General features: G+C 36.0%; 2 protein-coding genes across 4 annotated transcripts in view; both read left to right on the plus strand.

Annotated features, from left to right (window-relative positions):
• Window positions 1–5852: 5852 nt before the first annotated feature.
• Window positions 5853–25423, plus strand: part of LOC126791983 (40S ribosomal protein S17-like) — a 56409-nt gene continuing 36838 nt past the window's right edge. Inside the window, exon 1 of the mRNA XM_050518502.1 lies at window positions 5853–5865. The gene's annotated coding sequence lies outside the window, so the exon portion shown is untranslated. The remainder of the gene's footprint in view (window positions 5866–25423) is intronic.
• Window positions 7578–23838, plus strand: LOC126791706 (transcription initiation factor TFIID subunit 1). 3 transcript variants are annotated; one of them, XM_050518171.1, is made up of 20 exons: window positions 7578–7679; window positions 7884–7946; window positions 8048–8093; window positions 8582–8836; window positions 9366–9478; window positions 10622–10769; window positions 11069–12167; window positions 13845–14047; window positions 14192–14429; window positions 15312–15648; window positions 16674–16883; window positions 17006–17098; window positions 18301–18501; window positions 18665–18871; window positions 20242–20731; window positions 21077–21261; window positions 21381–21497; window positions 21909–21971; window positions 22052–23167; window positions 23308–23838. In XM_050518171.1, the coding sequence occupies exons 1-20, from the start codon at window positions 7626–7628 to the stop codon at window positions 23668–23670; spliced, it is 5601 nt and encodes a 1866-aa protein (XP_050374128.1). In that variant the 5' UTR covers window positions 7578–7625; the 3' UTR covers window positions 23671–23838. The 3 variants fall into 3 exon arrangements, with proteins under 3 accessions (XP_050374128.1, XP_050374144.1, XP_050374136.1); XM_050518187.1 differs by lacking the exon at window positions 23308–23838 and having other exon boundaries at window positions 9363–9478; window positions 22052–22384; window positions 22482–22855; XM_050518179.1 differs by lacking the exons at window positions 7578–7679; window positions 7884–7946; window positions 8048–8093; window positions 8582–8836; window positions 9366–9478 and having other exon boundaries at window positions 10624–10752.

A 25423-nucleotide genomic window follows, 5' to 3' on the forward strand; every position in this document is an offset into this window, starting at 1 on the left:
ATCGTTTAGCTAATGATATCTCGATTGCTTCTTCATCTTTTTCAGCAACAGTCATCTTCTCCTCCTTACTATTAGCTTCTATTTTAACGACATAGTCTTCTCATCAAAAGCAACGTCCCTGCTGAGCACTCTTTTCTCGTTGATTATATCCCACAACTAATAACCTTTTACTCCTCTTTGAAAACCAATAAACACACATTCAAGTGACTTTGGTTCCAGCTTGGTTCTTTCATCCTTGGGAATATGCGCAAAGGCGCTGCATCCAAACACTCTTAAGTTGGAATAATCAACTGGTTTTCCAGACCATACCTCCTCTGCACACTTGAAGTTAATAGCCTTTGAAGGTGATCGATTAATCAAGTAACAAGCATGATTAAGCGATTCTGCCCAAAACTCTTCAGGCAACCCTGCATGAAGCCTCATGCTTTCTTTCTCCAAGAAAGTTTTGTTCATCCTCTCTGCAACACCGTTTTGCTGGGGAGTTTTCTTAACAGTAAAGTGTCTTGTAATGCCTTCATCTTTGCAGAATTGTAAGAACTGATTACTTCTATATTCACCTCCATTGTCGCTTCTCAACACTTTGATTTTCCTGCCCGTTTGGTTCTCGATTTCAGCCTTCCACTCCTTGAACTTTGGAAAGACCTCATCTTTTGTCCTCATATGTGTCAAACCAATCTCTGTGTGCACACATGTGAAATGTGCAGGCTGTGTCCAAGGTCCAATGTCTAGGCGCGCCGAAGCTGGCTGAGATTGCAAGGAGTTCTCCATTATCGCTATCATTCCCAATAACGACATTGGCTGACTGGGAGCTTCCTCTAAGCATTTGCGCCTCTTCTCCTTCCATTGTTTGCAATTTATTTTCCAGTGGTCGGGTGAACCACATACGAAGCAACCATCCTTCTTCTTTTCTTTGCCTTTTCCCTTGGATTTAGACCTGCCCTTGTCTTCAAATCCACCACCTTTACTCTTAGACCTTCCTGTCTCATTCCCTCTGACACTCAGTCCTCGTGTTTGGGAATTATCTTCTTCCCTCTGCATCCTGACATATTGTTCCAGGTTCTCACACACTCCTGCAAGTGTGATGGTCTCTTTGTTGAATATCATGGTGGTCTTGAAGTGTTTGAATGATGATGGCAAAGACTGTAGTAACATCATAGCCGAGTCCTCATCTCTCATCTTTGCCCCAACCTTCTCCAAGTTAATTATGCAGTTCTGAAACTTGGATATATGATCAGTAAGATCATCCCCTTCCTCCATCTTGAGGCCAAAGAGTTGTTCCTTCAAAAGTAGCTTGTTGCTGATGGTTGTACCCATATAAACGCTTTGCAGCTTGTCCCATGCCTACTTTGCAGTCAGCTCCTATCCGATCTGAAGCACAACATTATCAGCAAGATGCAACTCAATGCAACTCTTTGCTATCTTACACTTTTCTGCCCAATCTGCATCAGACATTGATGTAGGCTTTGATGCTTCAAGAGCTACATCAACCTTATGCTGGATCAAAACGTTCCTCATCTTCCTCTGCCAAAGCGTGAAGTTGTCCTTGTCATTGAATAGCTTTATGGACGCTCTCACCTCTCCTGCCTCAGCCATTCCTTTGCCAATTGACATCGCAAAATAAACCAGCTCTTGATACCACGTGTTGTTATAAGCGCCTTTAGATCTTAATAGTTATTTGCGATATAAGCAAAAGAAAGTAAACAGAAACACACCAAAGTTATAGTGGTTCAGCTGAAGCCTACCTCCACTGTGATCTCTCTTGAGAGATTTACTAGTACTGAAGAATTTAGGTACAAGTACTTATTGCAGACCTTAACCTCTCTCTGTCTAGCTCTTATCTCTCTATCACCCTTAGCTCTCTCTTTAGGATTTCTGTCTCTCTATCTAAAAACCTCCCTGCAGCCCTATTTATATCAATAGTGGCTGCTTGATACAATATGGACTAGGATTACTAAACCTAACACAAATCCTAATAGAATATTGGAAGATATACTCTCCTAAAACATATAGAAAAGTTATGCTAACTTATTTCTTTTCTAAACCTGGATTTGATTTTGTCCTTTTTCTGTTAGGGTAAAAATAACTTGTACCTAAATTATGTATGTAATTGATGGTGTACTTGTCGCAACATCGTATTGTTATAGATTTGTCAAAATGACCTAATCACTTTTGGTCACTATGGTTAAATAATAAGACTAGTCTTATTTCGAAACAGTTTCTTTTCATTGTTATTTATAAGTAGAATGTGTATAGATACTGGTAAGTTACTATCTATGTGGTTTTGTAGATAGTGTAATGGTAGTTATCTAACAGATTTCTTTCATGCCATTTTCTGATTTTTATTATTCATTTATCATTTTTCAGTTTATACTAATATATTTTTCATATATTAAAAGCGGTTCAAAATTAAAGGATAATCAGAGCTATTTATAGTATTTTACTCACTTTAGTTGACAAAGTGGGTTCTCTTTATCTCTTTATAATAATATGAGAAGTTTTAAATACACTTTCATACTGTATTGAGATCTCAAATCAATTTTTATAAGTATGCAAATGACCGAAACAGACATGTGTAATAAATATCATCTGTAATAAATTTAGAATGATTTTTTTTAAACTAATAAAGTGAGAAAATGAATTTAGATGGAAAGATGATAATGGAATAAGAAGTGTAAATTTTCAATTATCTATATCTATCCATAAAAGGTTCATAGTTTCCGAATTTAGAATACGTCAAATAAAATTATTTTCCATATTAAAATCTTTTTCCCTTCATCCAAACACGCAGTTGAGATATGTATTCTTCATCTTGTTGATCATTTTTCATCTTTAAATAGTTGAAGAACAAGACTATGTAGATCTGTAAGTATTTGCCAATAATCAATTAGAACATGGGTTAATTCCTCCTATGGTACATAAAGTATGGCTACTTGGATAATTTGGTACCTGATGCATGAAAACGGACAATTTGGTACCTGAAGTTCTCATTTGTAAGCCATTTTGGTACCTCTATCAAATTTGATCAATGTTTAAGGTTATTTTCGTCATTCTAGTCCTAAACTCATTAAATTCACATTTTTCTTCATTTATTCCTATAATTGCCTCTCTTTAGAGATAATTAAATTGATATATCTACTCTACTTAGCATTTACTTCACATATATCGAAAATAATTTTTTTTCTTAATATACTTATTGTATCCTAATTATTTTCTGCAAAGGAAATAAATTGCCTTTATGCAATTGTAATTTTTTATTAAAATATATTTTTAAATTATTTATAATTAAAATTAATTTAGATTGATAGCTACATTATGAAAAATTATATACGTAAATCATCACAGATACTAAGTGGATGAGTTATCAAATTTTTAGTGATAATTTAGAGGCAATTTAGAGGTATTATGAAAAAATGAAGTAAAGTAGATATAGGATGACAGAAATAACCCTGAAAATATGGTCAAAATTGACACAAGTACCAAATTGTCCGTTTTCATACATCAGATACCAAATTGTCCAAGTAGCCAAATATCATGTATCATAGGAGGAATTTACCCATTAGAACATTTGGTCGTTATATATTAAAGGCAAAAAGACCGATTTGCACCCCAAATTTGGTCATAATTGTCAATTTGCACCCTGAAGTTGCATTTGAGTCAACTTACCTCATAAACTTGGTAAAAATGCCGATTTGCACCATATCCGTTAAATTTAATGTTTTCCATCGAATTTTAAGTCACATGTCATGCATTTGAGGGGTAATATTGTCATTATATATTTATTCATATTTAATAATGAAATAAATTAATAAAATTACTTAAGATGAACACTTGTTACAATGTTTTTTTTCGAAACATGTTATTGATTTATATATTTATTATTTTACGTAATATGATATGTTAAAAGATATTAGAAATAAATAAATAAATACATTGAAAATTAAAAATAAATGTGTGTTCTGTGAGAATTACTATTCTACCATTGTGTGTGTCTTAGTCTTATTAGGTTTCCTGTTAGAGATAGATTCACATCTCTGTAATAGATTAGGACTCTGAATCCTACAAGATTGTAGTTATGTAATGCCTATATATAGGCCTCATTATCAATATTAAACGGTTACGTTTTGTTCCATTACATCATTATTATTTTTGTTTCATTCCTCCTCCAACAATGTGTGTATATATATATATATACACACAACACACTATATTTGAATGAGTGGGTATGTTGAATATATAATTCGAAGTAGGGTTAAGTATATTGAAAAAAGATGTAAATAAATAATTTGATTAAAAAATAATCCTCCTTTTAAAGAATATTTTTATTTATTTTTAAGAAAAATATAAATAAAAAATGACAACATTACCCCTCATGTGCATGATATTTGACGCAAAATTGGATAGAAACAGTTAAATTTAATAGATATGGTGCAAATCGGCAATTTTTACCAAGTTTAGGAGGTAAATTGACTCAAATACAAGTTCGGGGTGCAAATTGATAATTTTAGCCAAGTTTGGGGTGTATTTTGGCAATTTTACCTATATTAAAACATGCTAATTATACGAAATTATAAGTTATTTTTGGTTAATGGTATTGTGGGTGCTTTGTGGTGTGTCTTTAGTGAAATACATAATGAAAAAATAAATGTGTGGTGTATTAAGTAGTGGGTGTGTATTAAGTAATACATGGTGTGTATTTAAAATTTATGTAATAGTATAGATATTTCTTTGTAACAGTATAGATGACAAGCAAGGGAAAACCTGTGTTCGTCAAAGTTGAAGTGAAATTTGTACTAGTCATTCAAGGCTCTCGTAGTTTTCCTACTCATGAATTTTTGAAATCAAGGGCATGCCCTGCAAATTGAGTCGTAACACATTTAAGTACCACTTAAAAAATAAATTAGAACTGTGTAAAGCCGGACGCGAGCCCTTCTGGCGCGTGCCTTGGCCTGATTACTCTCGGGTTTGCTGCCAGACGGGTAGTTTGATGTCTTTCTTGTGTTTTTCCGGCAGCATGATCTTGCGGTCCCTGACGGTGATGGGGTGTCGGGCCTTATACAGCTTTAAGGAACTGTTTGGTGCGACTTGGGACAGGGGAAGAAGGTTGTGGCGGCAGCAGCTGGGCTTGGGTTGCAGTTGGAGCAGGTCGGCAGCAAGCAAAGTCAGACGGCGGTGAAATTTGGATTTCTTCGACATGTCGTTTGAGGCATGTGGCAGGAATTGAGCCACCATCTTTGGGCCGTAGTAAGGAGTCTTTGGGCTCTTTTTTGGGCAATTTATTTCCGTATTTAAGTTTCTACACGTCGGGCTTGTCGTGATAGTTGTATGTTGGGCTTGTCTGACTTCTATTCTTAGGTTTTTTTTTCTTTTGTTCTTTGCTTTTTCCCTAGTTGTTAGCTTCGTTTCTTTAGGTTTTAGGTCTTGTTCTTCCATCGTTGAAATTTCTTTTATAGTTGGTCTATCATACATATTACTATGGTGTATGCACCATAAAGCCTTATTTTATTATGAAATAGATAATAGCGGGTGGATATATAATGAGCACTTTGGCATGCGCGTGATTTTCATGAATGATTTCATCTTCATCAAAAAAATATATATAGAAGTATTGAGACACCATTGATACGTAATTTCTTTTCAAAAATCTTACCCGTAGGAACAAGAGCCCCAAAATTTGGGCCGACGGTCGTCAAGGACGGAGGAAATAATCGCTCGACAATGAAATAATTATTTATACCCTTATTTGTACTCTTATAACCCAAACCGAGTTTCTCAACCAAATAGCATGTGAAATTACGCATTTATCCTTTTACTAGATGCTAATATTTAATGATTAAGGGATAAAAAAATGAGTTTTTTTCACCAACAGTCCCTCAACTCTGGTGTACCTACCAATGTGATACCTCAACTCTTAATCGTACCAATGTGATACCCAGACTCTAGTATTGCTATCATTGAAGTACTTCCGTTAGTTTTTTTTAACTTTTCTGTTATCTTGGTGACGTGGCAGTTACGTGAGGCCCACAAAGAGGGTTAAAAGACAAAATTAACCTCATCTGAGAGGAGCAATGTTTTTCCCGCCCTTTACCTTGAGAAAGACACCCAACAATTCCAATTTTGGCGCCAATTTTCCCTCCCTACTCCTTAATTTGTGTCTCTTATCTAAACTAAAGAACTACCGCCAACCAGTCGACCACAATCTGATAAAACCTAGATCAATCTCATTTTCTATTTTTACCCTAGCACTTGTTAAACTAACAGAATAAATATAAAAATTTATATGGAACATCTCATTTCCACAATCTCATAAGAATATAAAAACACATAACTTAACGAAATTCAAATACATGTTTAAGTACCATTAGTTGCCACATTTTATGTTGATCTGCCATGATTTTTGCTTGTAAGAACTTTTAAGTACCATTAGTACAATGCTTTATCTGCTGGTATTATTCCCTCTGGCTTAACGAAATTCAACTACATGTACCATTAGTTCTTACAAGTAAAAATCATGGCAGATCAACATAAAAGGTGGCAACAAATGGTACTTAAACATGTATTTGAATTTCGTTAAGTTATGTGTTTTTATTCTTATGAGATTGTGGAAATGAGATGTTCCATATAAATTTCTATATTTATTCTGTTAGTTTAACAAGTGCTAGGGTAAAAATAGAAAATGAGATTGATCTAGGTTTTATCAGATTGTGGTCGACTGGTTGGCGGTAGTTCTTTAGTTTAGATAAGAGACACAAATTAAGGAGTAGGGAGGGAAAATTGGCGCCAAAATTGGAATTGTTGGGTGTCTTTCTCAAGGTAAAGGGCGGGAAAAACATTGCTCCTCTCAGATGAGGTTAATTTTGTCTTTTAACCCTCTTTGTGGGCCTCACGTAACTGCCACGTCACCAAGATAACGGAAAAGTTAAAAAAAACTAACGGAAGTACTTCAATGATAGCAATACTAGAGTCTGGGTATCACATTGGTACGATTAAGAGTTGAGGTATCACATTGGTAGGTACACCAGAGTTGAGGGACTGTTGGTAAAAAAACTCTAAAAAAATAAATAACAAAATTAGACTATAAAAAAATAGAAAAATTATCTTCTATTCACAAGTCACTTCACAAGTCACTGCGTTGGAAGTTATTCACTCCCATATAACTTAGATGATCACTAGTATTTATAAAAAAATGACGAACCCCAATTAGCAAAAAACGAAGCGAATAGAGAAACGACGAGTATTCAATTAAAAAAAAAACAGAGAAACAAAAAACGACGAGTCACCGCCACCAGGGATCCAAGTCTATAAAACTAATAAAAGGGGCAATGCTTCCCTCTTGTTATCGTAATAATTCGCTCTCCAGAAATCAAAAGACTCTTCTTCTTCAATCTTCACAACCCCAAATCCGAACACCATGGCCGTTTTAGGTATGCTTTGATTTCTCAATTCAAATCTAAACTTCAAGCTGCTTATTCAATTAGTCAGTTTCTTACTCGCTAGGGCTTTACTTTTTGGCAGATGAAGAGGGAGAACAACGATACGAGGAAGCCGATGACGACGACGAGGAGGAGCAGGAAGAGGAGGAGGAGGAGGAGGAGGCCCCCGGTAGTGGCGGCCGACTTCTCGGTTTTATGTTTGGCAATGTCAATGACTCCGGTGATCTTGATGTTGATTATCTCGATGAGGTATTTGTTTCTAATGATTCTTCTGCAGCTTCAGTTGAAACACTGTAATCGTCTAGTTTGATCATCTCGATGAATTATGTCAGCAATTTGCAAAATCAGTCAAATTTGTTCCATTTTTGTTGCTACTTATTGAGTATTCAGTTTTTATTTTTGTTTTTTTTAATGTAATTTATATTGTAAAACACAATTATATGTTTTTTTCAGGATGCAAAGGAACATCTTTCTGCGCTTGCCGACAAGCTCGGTCCTTCTCTAACAGATATACGTGTATGGAATTCATGCTTTCTTTACTTTTCTTTCTTTATCAGATTGTTTCCCTATGTCTGTTTTTTTTTTTATCACTGACCCCAAATTTTTGTTTTTTTTAGTTGTCAGTACTATCACAGCGGACATCTACTGATGCTGCCGAACAAGGTTGTAAGCTGGGGGAGTGATCTCATGTATTGTTGTGATGTTTTTTTCGTACTCCATCCCATCTCCCTGGGTTGAACTTGGTCTAACTTTATCTTTTAAAATTTTATGTTTATAAGAACATCTTCGAGTTGCGGCTATATCACTTCAACTTGTAATGCGGTATGATGTTAGGTGATGATTCATTAGCTGGAGATGACTATGACCATAGCTACCTCGTCTTTGTTCTTTAAGTTTATTTTCTTCATAGCTACATAATCACTAGGACTTGAGGATAATTTGATTGCTCAGTTGGGAAGGAGCATCTGTCCTGAAAATGCATATTCACCTTTCATTTTGTGCTTTTCTTGTGTGCAAAGCTTTTCTCATTTGCTTGTATGGTGGGTTTCGGAAAGTTGTCCAACCTTATCTTGAAGCAATAAGAAATAAAGATATAGTTTTCTGAATTATGTCATTCAAATGTTCTGATTCTGCTTTCATTATTCTGTCAGACTACGATGAGAAGGCTGAGAATGCAGTCAATTATTTTGATATCGATGAGGATTTTGAGGGACCAGAGACTTTAGCTGTTACTGAGGAGGACCATCTCTTGCCCAAAAAGGAATATCTTTCTGCAGAAGTTTCATGGTCAAAATTACGTGAAGCAGAAGATGAGGTGGAGGAAAATTATGATGAGGAAAGTGAACAGGAAGAGGAACACGAGGTGGTTGAAAATGATGTTGATGTTCAGTCTACTTCTGTGTTTGGTATGTATGCGGTTGAATAAAGTTTTATACTAAGCATTCTTGATGGAGTTATCATTCTTTCACCTTGATCACTTATAGGTTTTAAAATTTAATGATTATATACGACATGGAAAAAATTGTCTAAAATGTATGAGCCACTAGATATATTTTAAGTAAATGTGTAATGATAATTATACTTGTTATTACTGATGTCGTGGTACAACAAGGTACTTGTCTATTGATATTTTGTGTCTGTTGATATTTTGTACTAGATGCAATTTCTATACAAATTAAAAGTACACAGAAGATGTGAGAATTTTATAAGCAATCTAGTGGTAGGTATTATATGCTCTTATAAAAGCTTAGTATTCTTGTCAAATTGTGTGTGCAGTTGCATGCTGACTTAAAAAAATTATACTATCACAAAGCTTATAAATGCATATCAAAGATCGAAATGGATTACAATCTCGGATTTTTCTGTATTCTATTAATTTATTCTGGATTGTTTTATGTTCTGAAATATGACGTGCTTTTGCATTACACTCAGCAGATGAGGGTATGCATATTGCAGCAGATCGTGAAGGACAAACATCTGATGATAATGGTTGTGATATTGGTGCGCTGGATTCTGAAAATTTGGTTGATCATGCAGAAGAAGTTCAGGTCAGATTCTGGTGATATCTGAAAGATTCACATCTTTTCATACTTTGATACTTATGTCATTGGAAATGAAGTTGTGAAGATATATAAGGTGGCTGTGTTTTGCACTTACATCTACTGAGTGTTATAACTACACTCAAGAACACCACAGAATAATAACCAACTTATGTTAAAAGATACAGGATTTGCACAGTGCTGTGAAACTAAGAAATAACTGCTTTCTCAGCTGAAATTCCTACAAAAGAAATTTTTTCCGTATGTCTTTCCATGGACTTTAGGTTGAGTCTAAAACTTGTATGGAATCCCAGCCAGTTGCACACAGTTAATATCTATATTTCAGATGATAGGATACCATAAAGAAATATATTCCCGAGTAATGTCTCTTTCCTCTCCACACGTTAAATTAGCAACCAATAACTGATGGCTCAAAGATTTTATGGATTGAAGATATTTGATTTTTCAAGTTGCCTGCTAGGTTGATGTAGGTGCTGGCCTGTACATATAACTCCTATATAATTTATATAGTTTATGTATGAGGAGAAGTTAGTGATCCTTTGGTAGAGTGGACTTGTTGGACCTTCCTATTTCCCTAAACTGTCCCAGACTTGCCCCTAGACTTGCTTAGACCGAACTAATTGTGTAAATGGTGTTATATATTTGACAGTGTTGGGACTAAGAAGGTGGATGAAATTGAATTATTCTTTTTTTTTTCTTTCTCCAAAATACAAATTGTGGTATCTTCTCGCAGCAATACTCCAAACCAAGATATATCCTATGAGCTGGAATGCTGGATTATGTCTTTTGTGCTTTTTGGACACGTTGGGGACATTATTGTGGAAAGGATGATATTTCGTCTCTACCGAAGTTGTGCAATGACATTACACTGCCTTTGGTGATTTCTTTAAGATGCTATACAAAATGGAGTAGTGGGAAACATATTATTTGTGTGATTATTTTCTCTGTACAAGGGTAAATGCATTCTTTGTGAGTGTGATTATTTTCTTTGTACGGGGGTAAATGCATTCCTGATCATGGTAGTGCCTGTCACTTTTTTGTAACTTTTCATTGTGGCTTACATCTCTCTCTCTCTCTCTCTCTCTCTCTCTCTCTCTCTCTCTTCTGTCTCTCTCTCTCTCTACCCTACAGGAATCACTTTCAGACAGAAGTTCCACACCCCTGCCTGTTCTATGCATAGAAGATGGATTGGTAATCTTACGGTTCTCAGAGATCTTTGGCATTCATGTACCTTTGAAGAAGGCAGAAAGAAGAGAGCATAGGTACTCTGTTGCTAAAGGTAGTCTTTAATGTTGTTTGGCTCCATGATTATACCCAACATGTGAAAAATTACATCTTTTGCTGGCCATAAAATCCTTGATAAAGGAATGCTGTCATGATATATCTTTTTTTAGTTTTATTTTCTAAAACTTCCGTAGCATCTTACTTTTTATTTTTATTTTTTATTATAGCTTATAGTTTTCCTTTGAAAAACCGTTCTATGTTTCTTTTTTGGTCTGAACAACAGGGCATAAGTTCTACTATTATTTTCTGCAGAATGTTTAACTTTAAGTGTTTAATACATGGACATCCTTCCAGATAGGTATGAAGTGATGAATATCTCTGATATTGTTGAAGATGATGAAGAGGCATTTCTAAAAGGAACTGGTGATGGAGTTCCATCTTTAAAACAGGCAGGTGCAGTGAATCTTGGTATCTCAGAATTCAATAATGATGACCTCGTTGCAAAATTTGACTTCGTAAAAGAGGATACCCCTTTGGATTTGCAGGATGGTCCAAGAAAGGGCTTGTGCCTCATCGCGGAACCAATGAAAGAGGATACCACCGTGGATCCTTCTTTTGAAACAAAATCACCTTTGTGCTCTACATTTTATCCACTTGATCAGCAAGACTGGGAAGAGGAAATTTTTTGGGGCAACTCTCCTGTAACGAGTGACAAGTCTGTTGAAAGGTGTGAAATTTCTGGACCTGATGAAGTATCAATTAATAGTGAAGCCGAATCTGATCCTGAGTTACAAAAGATTCACACACATTCTGAGAAAGAATTTAATGAGATAGATCACAGTCTTATGCTGCACAGGCACTCCACTCTATTGGAGCCTTTCGGCTCGAGAAATTCTTCAGGCGCGCCGTGTCTCAAAATATTAGAAAGCAGGTATCATCCCCAACTTTTAAGGTTAGAATCTCGATGTGAAGCGGAAGACCATGCGGATGGTAGAGTTGAGAATTCAGGTGAGAAGTTTCATAAGGGACATGCTGTCAGGAATTTCAGCAAATTCAGTTCAAACAACAGAGACATAGTGGAAGGATCTTGGTTAGATCAAATAATATGGGACCCAGATATACCTATTAGGAGGCCAAAGCTTATCCTTGATCTTGAAGATGAGCAAATGCTTTTTGAGATTTTGGATAACGAAGACTCTGAACATCTTAAGCTTCATTCAGGGGCCATGATTGTAGGCCGTCCTTTAAAGTCAGGCAATGGGGACTCTCCGGAGCTGCCAAATCATGGAAGTCAATTTGGTTGGCGACATGTTGCTAATGACAAACACTATTCAAATAGGAAAACTTCTCAGCAACTAAAATCAAATTTCAAAAAGCGCACTGCTCAAGGCATAAAGATTTATCACTCACAACCTGCACTGATGCTACAGACAATGAAGTTGAAGTTAAACAAGTAAGATGAATGCAATTTTTTTAATATAATGTGTTGTTTAGTCGATTTATCATGTTTTATCAGTTAAATGTTGTACTTATTTTTTATTCTTTTTTCTGTGCTTCTTAATCTCAATTTTCAAGAAGGTTATAATATTTCAAAAGATTTGAAGGTTTTAATATATTTAATCCATGGAAAGATTACCATATTAAATGCCAGTCAAATGGATTAAGAAATCTGAAGTATATGTGTATGTTAATCTTATCGCTGACAAGGTGAAATTGTCATAATAATGAAAAAGGGCAAGGACGCCTGACACTATCATTTTTTTTCAACTCCTGTTGGGTTTCCAGCCCATGTGTTTTTCCTAAGATGGTTTCTTAGAGTATGGTGTTCCGATAAGGATAGAGAATCCTTATTGATGATGGTTTACTTGTAGAAGGAGAAGGCTTTATAGCCTACCACTATTAGGAATAGGATTCCTATTTGGTGAGGAAATATGTTTGTTGTCCTTATGGCTATATAAGGAGGGGTTATGCTCTAGGTTTAGGCATCACAGAGACAAAGAGCATAGTGTGTTCCATTCTCGGTTAGAGGGTGAGAGATGGCAGAGAGGAGAAAGATAGGAAGAGGAGAGTCCTTGTTTTCTTAGTCTTTCTTGTGTACCCATTATTATCATAGTGGAAGTGTGTTTCTGTCCGGTGGATGTAGGCAAAGCTATTTGCTGAACCACCTTAAATCTGTGTTCCTGTGTTCTTTTCTTTGTGGTTGTTTCTCTTGGTTTGCTGTGCTTGTTCTGTTTCTCTGACTAACTTGTTGACCGATTCACTACAACTCCTACAGTCAGATTTTAGTCAGTCACCAGAAAACTGTTTGTATTTAAAAATTTGGCTGTTCTATGCTGGCACTTGTTATCACACATACAGATGCTGCTTTTAGCATTTGATTGTCAACTTGCTGTGTGCCAACACTTTATTTGTGGTCTATATCTACCCACTCCGCGACCAACCAAATTTGATAAAACGAAAGGAGTACCACATCCTCGTACCGAAAACAAACAAAAACCCAAATTAAAACACACTAAGAAAAACAAAGACACACCACCATGTCTTGCAATTGCTGTGGAAATTGTTGAAACTGAAACATCCCTAAATCTGCTGTTAATGAAGTCTATCCGACCAATTTATGAATAGATTCCAAAGCAGTTCCAGACCACCCCTGTTGTGCCTATCAGTGAAAGAATGGTCAGTAGCCTGCTACATGTCTATCTATTGAGATAGGGTTGTCTTTTTGATAGCTAGTGTCATTTTGCTGGGTATGATGGCAAAAATACTTGAGTCTGTCCCCGAGCTAGAGCATCATGCACATCAAAAGTAGGTTTAAGATAATCAATGGCCAGAAATTTATTGTATGTTTCCAAAGCAGGAAAAAAGCTCTTGTATTAGATGCTTTTGTTGCTCAAGTGTATTTAAGCCATGTGCCTTCCAATACATTTTTAATTACTAAATCTTAGTAATGTAAGCAATTTCTTTGAATTGATGAGTGCATTTAGATCCTGTTAGCTTCATTTTATGCATACCCGTTCAGTTCATAGTGACAGTAATAGTTTTAGTTCATACTTTGAATCTTCCATGCAATGGCACCCGTGTCCTACTCTCTAGACTTATTCTTACGTGCTGGTGGTTTTTTTCTTTGCAGCAAGGATGTTGCTAATTTTCATCGACCAAAAGCTTTGTGGTATCCCCATGACATTCATATTGCTGTAAAAGAACAAGGGAAGCTGTCCACTCAAGGACCAATGAGGATCATTATTAAGAGCTTGGGTGGCAGAGGCAGTAAGGTTCATGTAAATGCTGAGGAAACTGTTGCTTATGTTACAGCAAAAGCTTCAAAAAAGCTAGGTTTGTAACTTCTACGTTCGATATGTTTCTTCCATTAATATATATATTTTCTATTTTAAAATATATGCTTAATTTTAATGTGCATAGTAGTTATGTATATTTTTGAGAAGTATAAAAGCTTATTCACTACAATTGCTTTTATAGATTTTAAGCCGTCCGAAACAGTGAAGATGTTTTACTTAGGGAGGGAACTTGAAGATGATAAAACACTTGCTGCTCAAAATGTTCAATCAAACTCTTTGATTCATCTTGTCCGTACAAAGATATCTTTGTTGCCAAGGGCACAAAAGCTTCCTGGTGAGAATAAATCTTTGCGGCCTCCTGGAGCATTTAAGAAGAAATCTGACCTTTCAGTGAAAGATGGGCATGTCTTTCTTGTTGAGTAAGCTATTAATCCTCACCATCTATATGAGATTGTTACTTCTTTATTCTTCCAACCAATGCTTTTAGATTTTTACCATATCTTGGATTTTGCCATCAAAATTTCTATTGAAGGGTCTAGTCTGAATATTTTGAGAAGAATTGCGCAATCATAGGGAGTTTTGAGAGAAACCCTCCCCTGCTTCCTGTTTGCTGGTTGAAACTCTATATAAACGTTGGCTGTAGACATATACTTGCTACTTTCCGCAGTACTTCTATTGCCTTGGAGGTTATATATGAAGGACCATTCAAATTGACATACTTAAACTGCTGGAACCTTCCTATGGAAAATAATATAGGAAATAAAAATCAAGCAAAATACCTTTTCGAAGCCATACATTCTGGATGACAAGTAGATTCACGGATAGGATTAAGAAAGCATTATGAACAGCCCCAGATTTGACGAGTGGAGTTGTCTGTTCCTATGCTGAACTCCTCGTAAAAATGCTTTGATTGTTCACCTTTAGTGTTTCTTAGAAGTGCGACTTTTTTGTAGTTTAATCTTAGAATGTTTTCTTTTACTGGCTCCTTTAATGGGTCCTTGTAATATGAAGCCATTAATTTTGTACGTATTAAAGTAACCTGTCATTTAAATGACTTTTTTCAAACTATTTTATATATTACTTTTAATGCAAGTTTCTCAACCATTGCTTTGGGGTGTCAATGTGCAATCTTCTTACTAAATAGAAACTCAGAATGAGAAGCACCTTTTTCTTTTCTTTTTTCTCCCAGCAAAGGGCTTCTTCCTGAACTACTATCAGAATATTTTTTATTTAATGCTTTTAACTTTGGTTCCTTGCTAGATTGGTTCCTACCAGGCTAACTTGATTTTTCATCTTAAAAGGTATTGCGAGGAAAGACCTTTGCTTTTGAGCAATGTTGGTATGGGGGCAAGATTATGCACATATTATCACAAATCAGCCCCGGATGATCAAACTGGTTCATTGTTGCGGAATGAAGACAGCAGCTTGGGACATGTGATTTCGCTAAACCCTGCTGATAAATCACCTTTCCTGGGAGATACAAAAGCTGGATGTAACCAGTCATCTCTGGAAACAAACATGTACAGAGCCCCTATATTTTCTCATAAGGTGCCCTCAACTGATTATCTTTTAGTTCGCTCTGCAAAGGGAAAGCTTTCAATTAGACGCATAGACAGGCTAAATGTAGTCGGACAGCAGGTATGCATTTCAATAACCTCCACTTCTACTAAAGTTATCGGTAGTTTAATTTCATTTCTTTGTTTTTTTTTTGGTTAATCGTTTAATTTCATTTCCTTCACCATTGTTTACAATGTTTTGTGTACTTATTTTTTTTCTTCTTCTTTTCTAGTGATCAAAAAAGTGATGTATGCAATCATTGTTTGTTAATGATGGACATAAGTCTCATGCATTAACAAGTACTGTCCTTTTGTTGTTTTATTCAACTTTTTATTTGGTGTGAAAGTTTATTTGTTGTAATGTGGTTTTAGAATTTAATATTTAAACCTCAGCTAGAATACTATTATATTTCTGCCTGTAGTTTCTTTGTTCGTAGATGATAAATTTGTGGTTCTTACGCAAAACATTGGTACATTTTATTAACCTTAAATCACACTAACTCTTAAGTGACGTGGGATTTGCCAAGCCAGCCAATTATCAATTAGTCTTAGTTTTTTTTTATATTTTATTTTGCATATCATTATTATCATTGCTGTTGTTGTCTTCAGTAATATAGTATTCTATTACTTAAGAAGAACCAAGGTTTGATTGTCATATTGCAAAGTGTAAATTAAAAGAGATCCAAATGCTAAGTTGGTTTCTGTAATCCTAGATGGCCGTGACGGTGGTAATTTTTTTATCATATGGTTAAGAGCACAACATATATCATAGGCAGTGATAATGTAGTGGTATGCATCTGTGTGCACTGTTCCGTCTATATCTCCCTCCTTCCCTCTATATCTGTGTGCACAGTGACATGTGTTTAGTATATGTCACTGTGTAGTCATTGTATACTTGATTAGAACATCCTCATATTGGCATAGTCATTATATCCTTACAAAATTATGCAGATTTTGTGATATTTATTAGCTGTTTAAGTATATATTATTTTATTTTATTAACTGTTTAGTATCAGTGTTTGTTTCCATTCTGAGTAGAATCAGATGATTAGGATATCTACAACTACAAGGGGAAATTAAGCAGTCTGATATAAATGTTTTATGCAGGAACCTCTCATGGAGGTAATGTCTCCTGGAACTAAGAATCTTCAAAATTACATGATCAACAGGCTCTTAGTCTACATTTGCCGTGAGTTCCGTGCTGCCGAAAAGCGCAATACTCTTCCTTGTATCCGTGCAGACGAGTTACCTTCCCAATTTCCTTACCTAACTGATGCTTTTATTAAAAAGAAGCTGAAGGAACTTGCGAATTTGCAGGTACTTGTCTATATGATAAATTATTCCATGGCACATGTTATCTTAACTCTTAAGAGCCCTAGTGCTATAAGTCTGTTAACTCCATTCAACTGAGCATCATAGTATGATATTTGGCAATTCAGAGGGGATCAAATGGGAGATGGATTTGGGTTAAGAAGCGCAATTTCCGAATTTTCTCAGAGGATGAATTACGGAATATAGTGAAGCCAGAAGAGGTTAGTTGTACTTGGAGGCTTTTATTTCTTTGTCTCTGCTAAAATTTAAATGATGAGTTGACAAGCTATAAGTAAGCTTAGATCGCTACATCTGAAGATACCAGTCAAAACCATGATGAACCACATATAAACAACATAATATGGCAAATGATGCGGTAGTTGGGGATTAGATTGCATTGAATTATTTTGTAGCGGTATCCAATGTTTAGCTGCCACATTAGGTGGTTCAAATGAGGTGTGCTGAGCAATATGCTAGAAACAATGACAATACCAATATACTTGATAGTTTTGTAGGAAATTTTCCCTTTATGTTTAATTAATTTCCGCTAGCTGCACAGCATTTACTCTCGTGTGTGTGTGTGTCATTCTTTTTGCATTTCAAAATATAAGAAAGTAGAAAGAACTTTCCCTATAAGAGTTCAAAGGTAAAAAAAACTCGAGGAAGCTAATACAGAAAGAGGAGCGTAATAGTGATAGCTGCCATATAGAATAAGTTTGAGTTAGAACTCTTTCCAGCTTACTAATATTTAGAACTCTTTAGTGTTAGTCATATGCTAATATTTATAATTTGGATGATTTCCTCACCAGTAGTAGTAACAACTTCCAACTTTACCATTTTTTTCTTTGGGTTTATGGTTTTAATACAAACAGAGCTACAGTTTCCATAGTACTAGTTTTTTGTCCATCATATGACTTGTCTTGCATATGTTCATTACACTAATGATGTCTTATCTTGAACAATCAACAAATATTTATTAGATTTTGTCTGCACTCAGTAATGATATTGGAAGTTATGATTGCATGGCACCCTAAATTTGTTGGCAAGCCTTTGCTGGTAGTGATAGTATGAGGGAAATAGCTAATGTGTCTTGTCCATCACACTTACTTAAGTCTGAACACTTAGCATCTCTTTTTGTTTTTCATCTCTGGGTTTTAGGTATGTGTCTATGAAAGTGTGCAAACGGATCTTAATAGGTTTAAATAACAAAAAATATGTATTATCATGCCCAGTAATGATGTTGTTATCAGTTATCACTGATTGCCTGGCACCGTAATTTTGCTGTCAAGCCTAGTGTTTGTAGCCATTGAATGAGAGAAGTAGCTATGCTAGCTTATCCATCACACTTAATTATGTCAGTCTATAGTATTTATTTGCAACGACTTGTGGTGTTTACATATCTTCTCTTACCTTTTGAATTTAGGTATGTGCCTATGAAAGCATGCAAGCCGGTCTATACAGGCTCAAACATTTAGGAATTACTGAAACACATCCTTCAGCCATATCATCTGCAATGAGTCGTCTCCCTGATGAAGCAATTACTCTTGCTGCTGCATCCCACATTGAAAGGGAACTACAGATTACTCCATGGAACTTGAGTAGCAATTTTGTATCTTGTACACTGGTAAATGATCTCTTGGATATGATATATTTTCTTTTTTCTATTCTTCTTTTTTCTGAAGCACACTTTTTCATATTAGTTACAACTTGCAAGGTTCAGATTATTCTTTTTCATCTCAATATCTCTGTATTCTTTTAATGATCTATTTATTACTGTTCTCTTTTAGGGAAAAGAAACTATTGAGCGTTTGGAAATATCTGGTGTGGGTGATCCATCTGGTAGGGGCCTGGGGTTTAGTTATGTTCGCTCTACTCCGAAAGCATCAATGTCGAGCGCAGTTGTGAAGAAAAAATCAGCTGCTGGTCGTGGAGGTTCCACTGTTACCGGAACAGATTCTGATTTACGCAGGCTAAGCATGGAAGCTGCACGAGAGGTGAATCTATCTGCCCTAAAATCATACATTCTCAGTAATGATTGTCAATATTGTATCTTTTTTAGTACAATATCATTATTTCACTGCTTTTATGCATACCTCCCATTTTGTTTGTGAATCCCCATTAATTTTTGTGAACCGTCAATTCCCATACTGCCTTTCAAATCACCTGGAAAGAAAAAATATGGCAGTCATGCAGGTCGTCTTCTTGCTATCACTATCTTTTCAAGATTCTTGTCTCTTGCTCTCACTCACTCATTATCAAATCTGATCGCTAAACACCTAAAACTTCACAAAGATAATTCTACATAAAGGTATTCTAATTAGGTGATCATTGTAGAATGTGGAATCTAGGTTATAGTAGTGTGTGTTGAAAACTATTTTATTCATGCTAATCATTACAACAAGTACTGATGAAGGCAAATCACACTCAATTTGTTATGGTCCTCCGTAAGGTCTCTATTGATCAAACATTTGTTCGAATTACAATTTGGGATTGTCTCTGTAAACTTTGTACAGAAGTCACTGGTTAATTTATTCTTCAGAATTCATCAGGACAAAATTGGAATTAATTGGTTACAAAAATGTGAAGATCTAAATAGAAGCGTCTTATTTTTTTGTACAATCCTGTAACCTTTTTGTGTGTGTGTGTGTGTGTGTGTGTGTGTGTGACGGCTTGAAGCAGAGCCAGCACGACACACATGATGGTTGGCATTATAGATTGTATGCTAAACATTAAGTTTTAAAATTTTTGCTGTCACCATCTATAAAGAGTGGTATTAAAAAAACAAAGTGTGGTCTAGTGTGTGAAAAGGTCTAATCAGTACTTTAATTGCCTCAATCAAAAAGATGGTGGCCGAATTTCTGTAGGAGTATTTTCCTAAAGGTAAGCAAAAGAAGAAATGGATAAACTGAGACATAAATCCAGGTTCATTAAATAACCAATGAGTGACCATAAATCACCAAAACAACTCCGCCCCATAAAAGTTTATTGTGGGCCTCAGAATTCATTGTCCTGTATTTAAGAGGTGAGCTTCAGAGGCTAATCATAATTTGTACAGAATTCTAGAGTGAGTATGTATGTATACAAAGTCGATAAAACCGACATCTATGACCTTCTACCCTGATTCAAACTCATTGTTTAAATCTATAGTGATGATATCATTGGAGTTCTTTATCTGGACAGTTAAACATGTAGCGCTAATAGGCCACACCCCTGGCATGCATACGAATACTTCAGAAAAACTTAAAATTATCTTTGTTCTGGGGCAATAGCATTGCATTGAGGGCTCGTGAACGTGTTTGATAATTTGTACTGTTTTGTTCCCATTTTTCTAATTTTGCTGAACTTCTCTTCTAATATTCTGTAGGTTCTACTAAAGTTTGGTGTTTCCGATGAACTGGTTGCGAAGCAGACTAGATGGCATCGAATCGCAATGATACGTAAGCTATCAAGTGAGCAAGCTGCATCTGGGGTCAAAGTCGATGAAAATACGATCAGCAAATATGCACGGGGACAGCGTATGTCCTTTCTTCAGTTGCAGCAGCAGAACCGTGAGAAATGTCAGGAAATTTGGGAGCGACAAGTTCAGAGTCTTTCAGCCGTAGATGGTGATGAAAATGAAAGCGATTCTGAAGGAAATAATAGTGACCTAGATTCCTTTGCTGGGGATTTAGAAAATCTGCTTGATGCAGAAGAATGCGAAGAAGGGCTAGGAGGTAAACATGAATCCAACCTTGATAAGACAGATGGTGTTAAAGGGCTCAAAATGAGGAGGCGGTCCTCTTTGGCTCAGGCAGAAGAGGAAAATGAAGATGAGGCAGCCGAAGCAGCTGAATTATGCAGGTTGCTTATGGATGGTAAGCATACAGAGAATTTTTTTTCAAATGAAGTGCTTTGGTTTGATGTTAGGTAGGCATACTGTACGTATGTCCTGTTGTTCTCAGCACTTGCTGTTCATTTTTTTATGCTGTGGTTACAAGTTTCGATCGTGGATATTCATTTTCTTTTTACTATATGTAGGTAGTGTTAAATGAACAATGGCCAAAAGTTGAGCAGCACTTCTTAAGATGCTATTTTTTTTTTCTGTTATTATGTATATTTTCTGAGTTTATCAACAGATACATTGGTCATTGTGCTCTGGGTACTTTTTTAGTGTTATCTGATGACAATATATATAGTTGACCAATATAGTTTTTACACAGATGATGAAACTGAGAGGAAGAAGAAAAAGAAAGCAAGAGTTGCGGGGGACGAAGCTCGATTGGGTCCAGGCTCCGGAACAGGTTATGGTGTTGAGAATGCAGATAGGGTCAGGCAAATCATTGATGTGGCACAGGCTGATGGTTCCTATACTTCAAAAGAGAATCCAATTGGAGATGTGAAAGTGGTAAAAAGATAAAGTTTTGCCTCTACTTAATTCCAGTTTATTGCTCCTTAGTTCAGCTATTTTTTTTCAATTTGCAGTCCAGTGATGAATATGTTCTTTATTTAAATACTTTGATACAGATGGAAAATCCTCTTAAAAAAAAGATCGGAAAACCCAAAGGAATGAAACAGAATGATGCCACGCCTATGGGTTTAACGAATAAAAAACTGAAAATATCAGGAGATGGGTCCAAACAGGCAAGCATATCCCTTCTTGCTCATTTCTTAGCCTCTTATTTTTTACTTTCATTTCTACTAATTTCTGCTTTGTATTTTGTAATTGAAGGCAATTTTCCTTTTCTTTTGTTGTGGTCAAAGAGAAAGTTTTATAGAGATGTGTAACATAAATGGCTTATGTTGTAAGTTGCTGTTAGTGGCATCAAACGTTTTTGAGATGAGTCTTTAATATAAAATATTTATTTATTTTTTATTTGCTTTTTAGGGTGGTTTAAAATATATTAAAATTCTGTACCAAAAAATTATATATGTTAAAATTGAAAACCTGTAATGAATTTATATTCTACTGCTTATTTTCCTGAATTTATTATGTATCGTAGATTCCTTTTTAACTTAAAATAACTGTTTATCCAACATGCTCTTTGGAATTAGATTCCCTTTGTTAAGGAGAAGAAATCGGCACGAGATAATTTCGTTTGTGGAGCATGTCATCAGGTACATATATAACTGAGATCAAAATCTGGTAATATTCTGTATATACGGTAAGATAGTCATTTATCTTTTGATTTGCGCAGCTTGGACACATGAGGACAAACAAGAACTGCCCCAGGTATCGAGAAGATCAGGAAACACACCTCGAAACTCCAGATCTGGAGAAAACATCTGGGAAGTCCACTACTGTGAATTCATCTAGTCAGTGTCAGAAAACTACTACAAAGAAGCTGAATAAAGGTGCAACTAAACTTTCCGGGATTGAAGCTTCTGAAGTTGATAACCCAAAGGTTCTCCCATTGATATTCAAATATGGGTCAACAGAAAAGGTCTCTGATAAACAGGTTGCTGGAGAGATCGAGAGTTCTGAACGGCCAGCAATATCTGATCCTGAAATTGTGAAGTCTACTCCTAAGGTTAATAAAATAATCATCTCAAACAAAATGAAACCTGAAAATGTACCAGTTGAATCTCATAAGCTCCCTATTGTTATACGGCCTCCAACCGATGTAGGTAGGGGTCATGCTGAACCACAGAAGCCAAACATTGTTATACGACCGCCAGCAATTACAGACAGAGATATGGTGGAAGCTCGCAAGTCCTCTACTGGTAAACAGCCATCAATGGAGTCAAATAAAGAGCAACAGCATAAGAAAATCATAATTAAGCGTCCCAAAGAAGTTATTGATCTAGATCAAGTCAGTCAGGATGGGAGCACCCGTGATGAGCACAGGAAAACTAAAAGAATTGTTGAATTGACAAGTTCTGGAAAGCACAGGAAGCAGGATGATGCATATTTTGCAAAGGAAACAGCAAAAAAGAAAGCCCGAGATGATAGGAGATTGTGGGAGGAGCAGGAGAAACGAAGAAATGAAGACAGATTGAGAGAGGAGAGGGCAAGAAGCCTTTATGAAGAGGAAATGAGGATGGCAGAGGAGAAAGAAAGACTAGAGGAGCTCAGACGATATGAAGCAGACATCAGACAGGAAAGGGAGGAAGAAGAACGTCAGAAAGCAAGGAATAAGAAGATGAAGAAACGGCCTGCAGTAAAAGATGACTATCTGGAAGACTCGCAAACAAGAAGGTTTGATAATAGAATGCCAGAAAGAGATCGGGGTTCCAAAAGGAAGCAAGTAGTTGAGTTGGGAAAGTATGGTGGAGAACCTGCCCCAAGTACAAAGCGTCGTAGAGGAGGAGAGGTAGGTATCTACCAATATCTGCAATATTACTACTATATCTACAGAATCTGTACGAGCATTCCAATCGTTGTCAAGGTCACTCTTATATAGATTAAATGAATAAACGTACAAAATTGTAAGTAACTGTTGTTTGATTTCAGGTTGGTTTGGCAAACATCTTGGAGCATATTGTAGAGACCCTCAAAGAACGACGTGAAGTTTCGTATCTTTTTCTTAAACCTGTGTCCAAAAAGGATGCCCCAGATTACCTGAACTTCGTAAAGCGCCCCATGGATCTATCAACAATTCGGGAGAAGGTAAGGAAATTGGAGTACAAGTCCCGAGAGAAATTTAGGCATGATGTTGCCCAGATCACCATCAATGCCCACTTATATAATGACGGTCGTAATCCAGGTATCCCTCCCCTTGCAGATCAACTTTTAGAGATCTGTGATTATATGTTGATTGAGAATGACGAAAGCTTGACTGAAGCTGAAGCAGGCATTGAATTTTCAGATTACTAATTTTGTTTTTTCAAGAGCACTGTGTTTTTCCTCTTGTATCTTCAAATCGTTGAAGCTTCTTTTCTGCTCTGATCAAGATGGTTTGACATCATCTACCATGTAGATTTAAATGAGGAATATTTGCATCAGTCATAATGTGCAGATCTACGTCAAATTTTTATTGGCAATTTGGCATTGTCACGAACTTTTTTTTTTTTTTTGTAATCAAGAAAAGAAAATGTTGAGTAGAATACTCAATACTCTGCTCATGGACTCAACCACAGGCAATCCTATCCACGCCCTGATGCAACTCATGGACTCTTTTGATTCTAAAGATTCTGGTAGGACATTAAGACCAAAAAGTGTATGGTTGTCTGTAGGAATGGTAGAAGTCGTATATCCTACGTGCCGTCTATCTTGATACAACACAAATTTAACACAGGTGACTTTATGTTTAGACAGTCCATAATGTTGTCATAATTTTACTATGTCACACAGGCCTTGAAAACTCGAACTCATAAGACACATAGCCTTGAAAACCCTGAAGCCCTGAAGTCTACTCCTCCCCTTCATCCTTACATCAATCAAGGGAGCTTGGAAATCCTTCATGTTTTCATAAATTTCTCACATGTGATCTTAGGCAATGATGTGGTAAACAAATGTCTCATTCTCCTCGATCTTACTTAAATCTTGACGAACGCCTATTGTTGTACTATAGAGGTTGGCACATTCGCCATTAACTTTTTCCTACAGTTTCATTTGTTGTCCATCTTCTATAGGGAAAGAATAGTCCTAAGTCAATGGTTCCCTTTAGTATCAAAATACATTCATGATATTATTCCAATGACATTGCATTAGCGCTTGAGCTAACAAGTTCAATGAGAATGCGATATTTGGTTGAATACATTGAGTTAAGTACAATAATGCACCTATTACACATAAGTAGGGGATTTCAGTTCCCAATACCTCTTCCTTTGGGCTAAATGGATCCTTCTTGACATCCAATTTTCGATCGATCATGGGAGTGCTAAAAGAATGCATTTTGTCCGTATTAATTCACCTAACCATCTTTTTGATACATGTAGACTAGTGGATTAGAATTCCACAAACTCAATGCTCTAGTTCAAGGCCTAGAAGAAATCAAGTTTTCCCAAACCCTTTATCTCAGATTTGGATTTCATGTACCTCGTGGTTTCTCTTATTTCCTCAAGAGTATTTATTATGTTTATACCATCAAGATATACAACGTGCAAATTCAGAACTCGTTTCTTTGTGAATACGCAGAGGTTGTTAATCATTCTTATATTTCATCCCAACCAAGGGGCCACTTAGGGATGCATTTTCATTTCAGGAACTAAGTAATTCCAGAGCGTTTGTGAGAAACCTTGCACCACAAGGCGAACCTCATACTTCAAGACTGCATTCTTCTCATTACACTTTTTGACAAAATCGTTTATGTCCTTACAAGCTTTACACTTGGTGAGGTTAGCACTACCTAACCAAATACATGTTCTTTGTCATTTATGTCTGGATTGTATTTCTATTTAAGCCAATATGCTCGTTGTTGACAATTCACAATAGAGCGTGTTTCGATATCATTGTGCTCTATGATTCCTAGAGCATTAATTGTTTATATCATCAATGTATATGCACTCTCATAATCTATTGAGAGTTCATGTTCTCTGGAATCATTTCAAACATCGGAGCATCCTCCAATATTGATTCATGGACATAACTTCAATTAGAGACAATCTCAAGAGTGATTGTTTACATT

Source organism: Argentina anserina, chromosome 1 (assembly GCF_933775445.1).
Source record: "Argentina anserina chromosome 1, drPotAnse1.1, whole genome shotgun sequence".
NCBI classification, from domain to species: domain Eukaryota; kingdom Viridiplantae; phylum Streptophyta; class Magnoliopsida; order Rosales; family Rosaceae; genus Argentina; species Argentina anserina.

Bases quoted from the DNA above. Each gene is read 5' to 3' on its own strand.
- LOC126791706 (XM_050518171.1), top strand. From the start codon at position 7,626: ATGTTTGGCAATGTCAATGACTCCGGTGATCTTGATGTTGATTATCTC. The intron at 14,430-15,311 runs GTAAGCTATTAA...TCATCTTAAAAG, and splicing joins GGGCATGTCTTTCTTGTTGA to GTATTGCGAGGAAAGACCTT. The intron at 21,972-22,051 runs GTACATATATAA...TGATTTGCGCAG, and splicing joins TTTGTGGAGCATGTCATCAG to CTTGGACACATGAGGACAAA.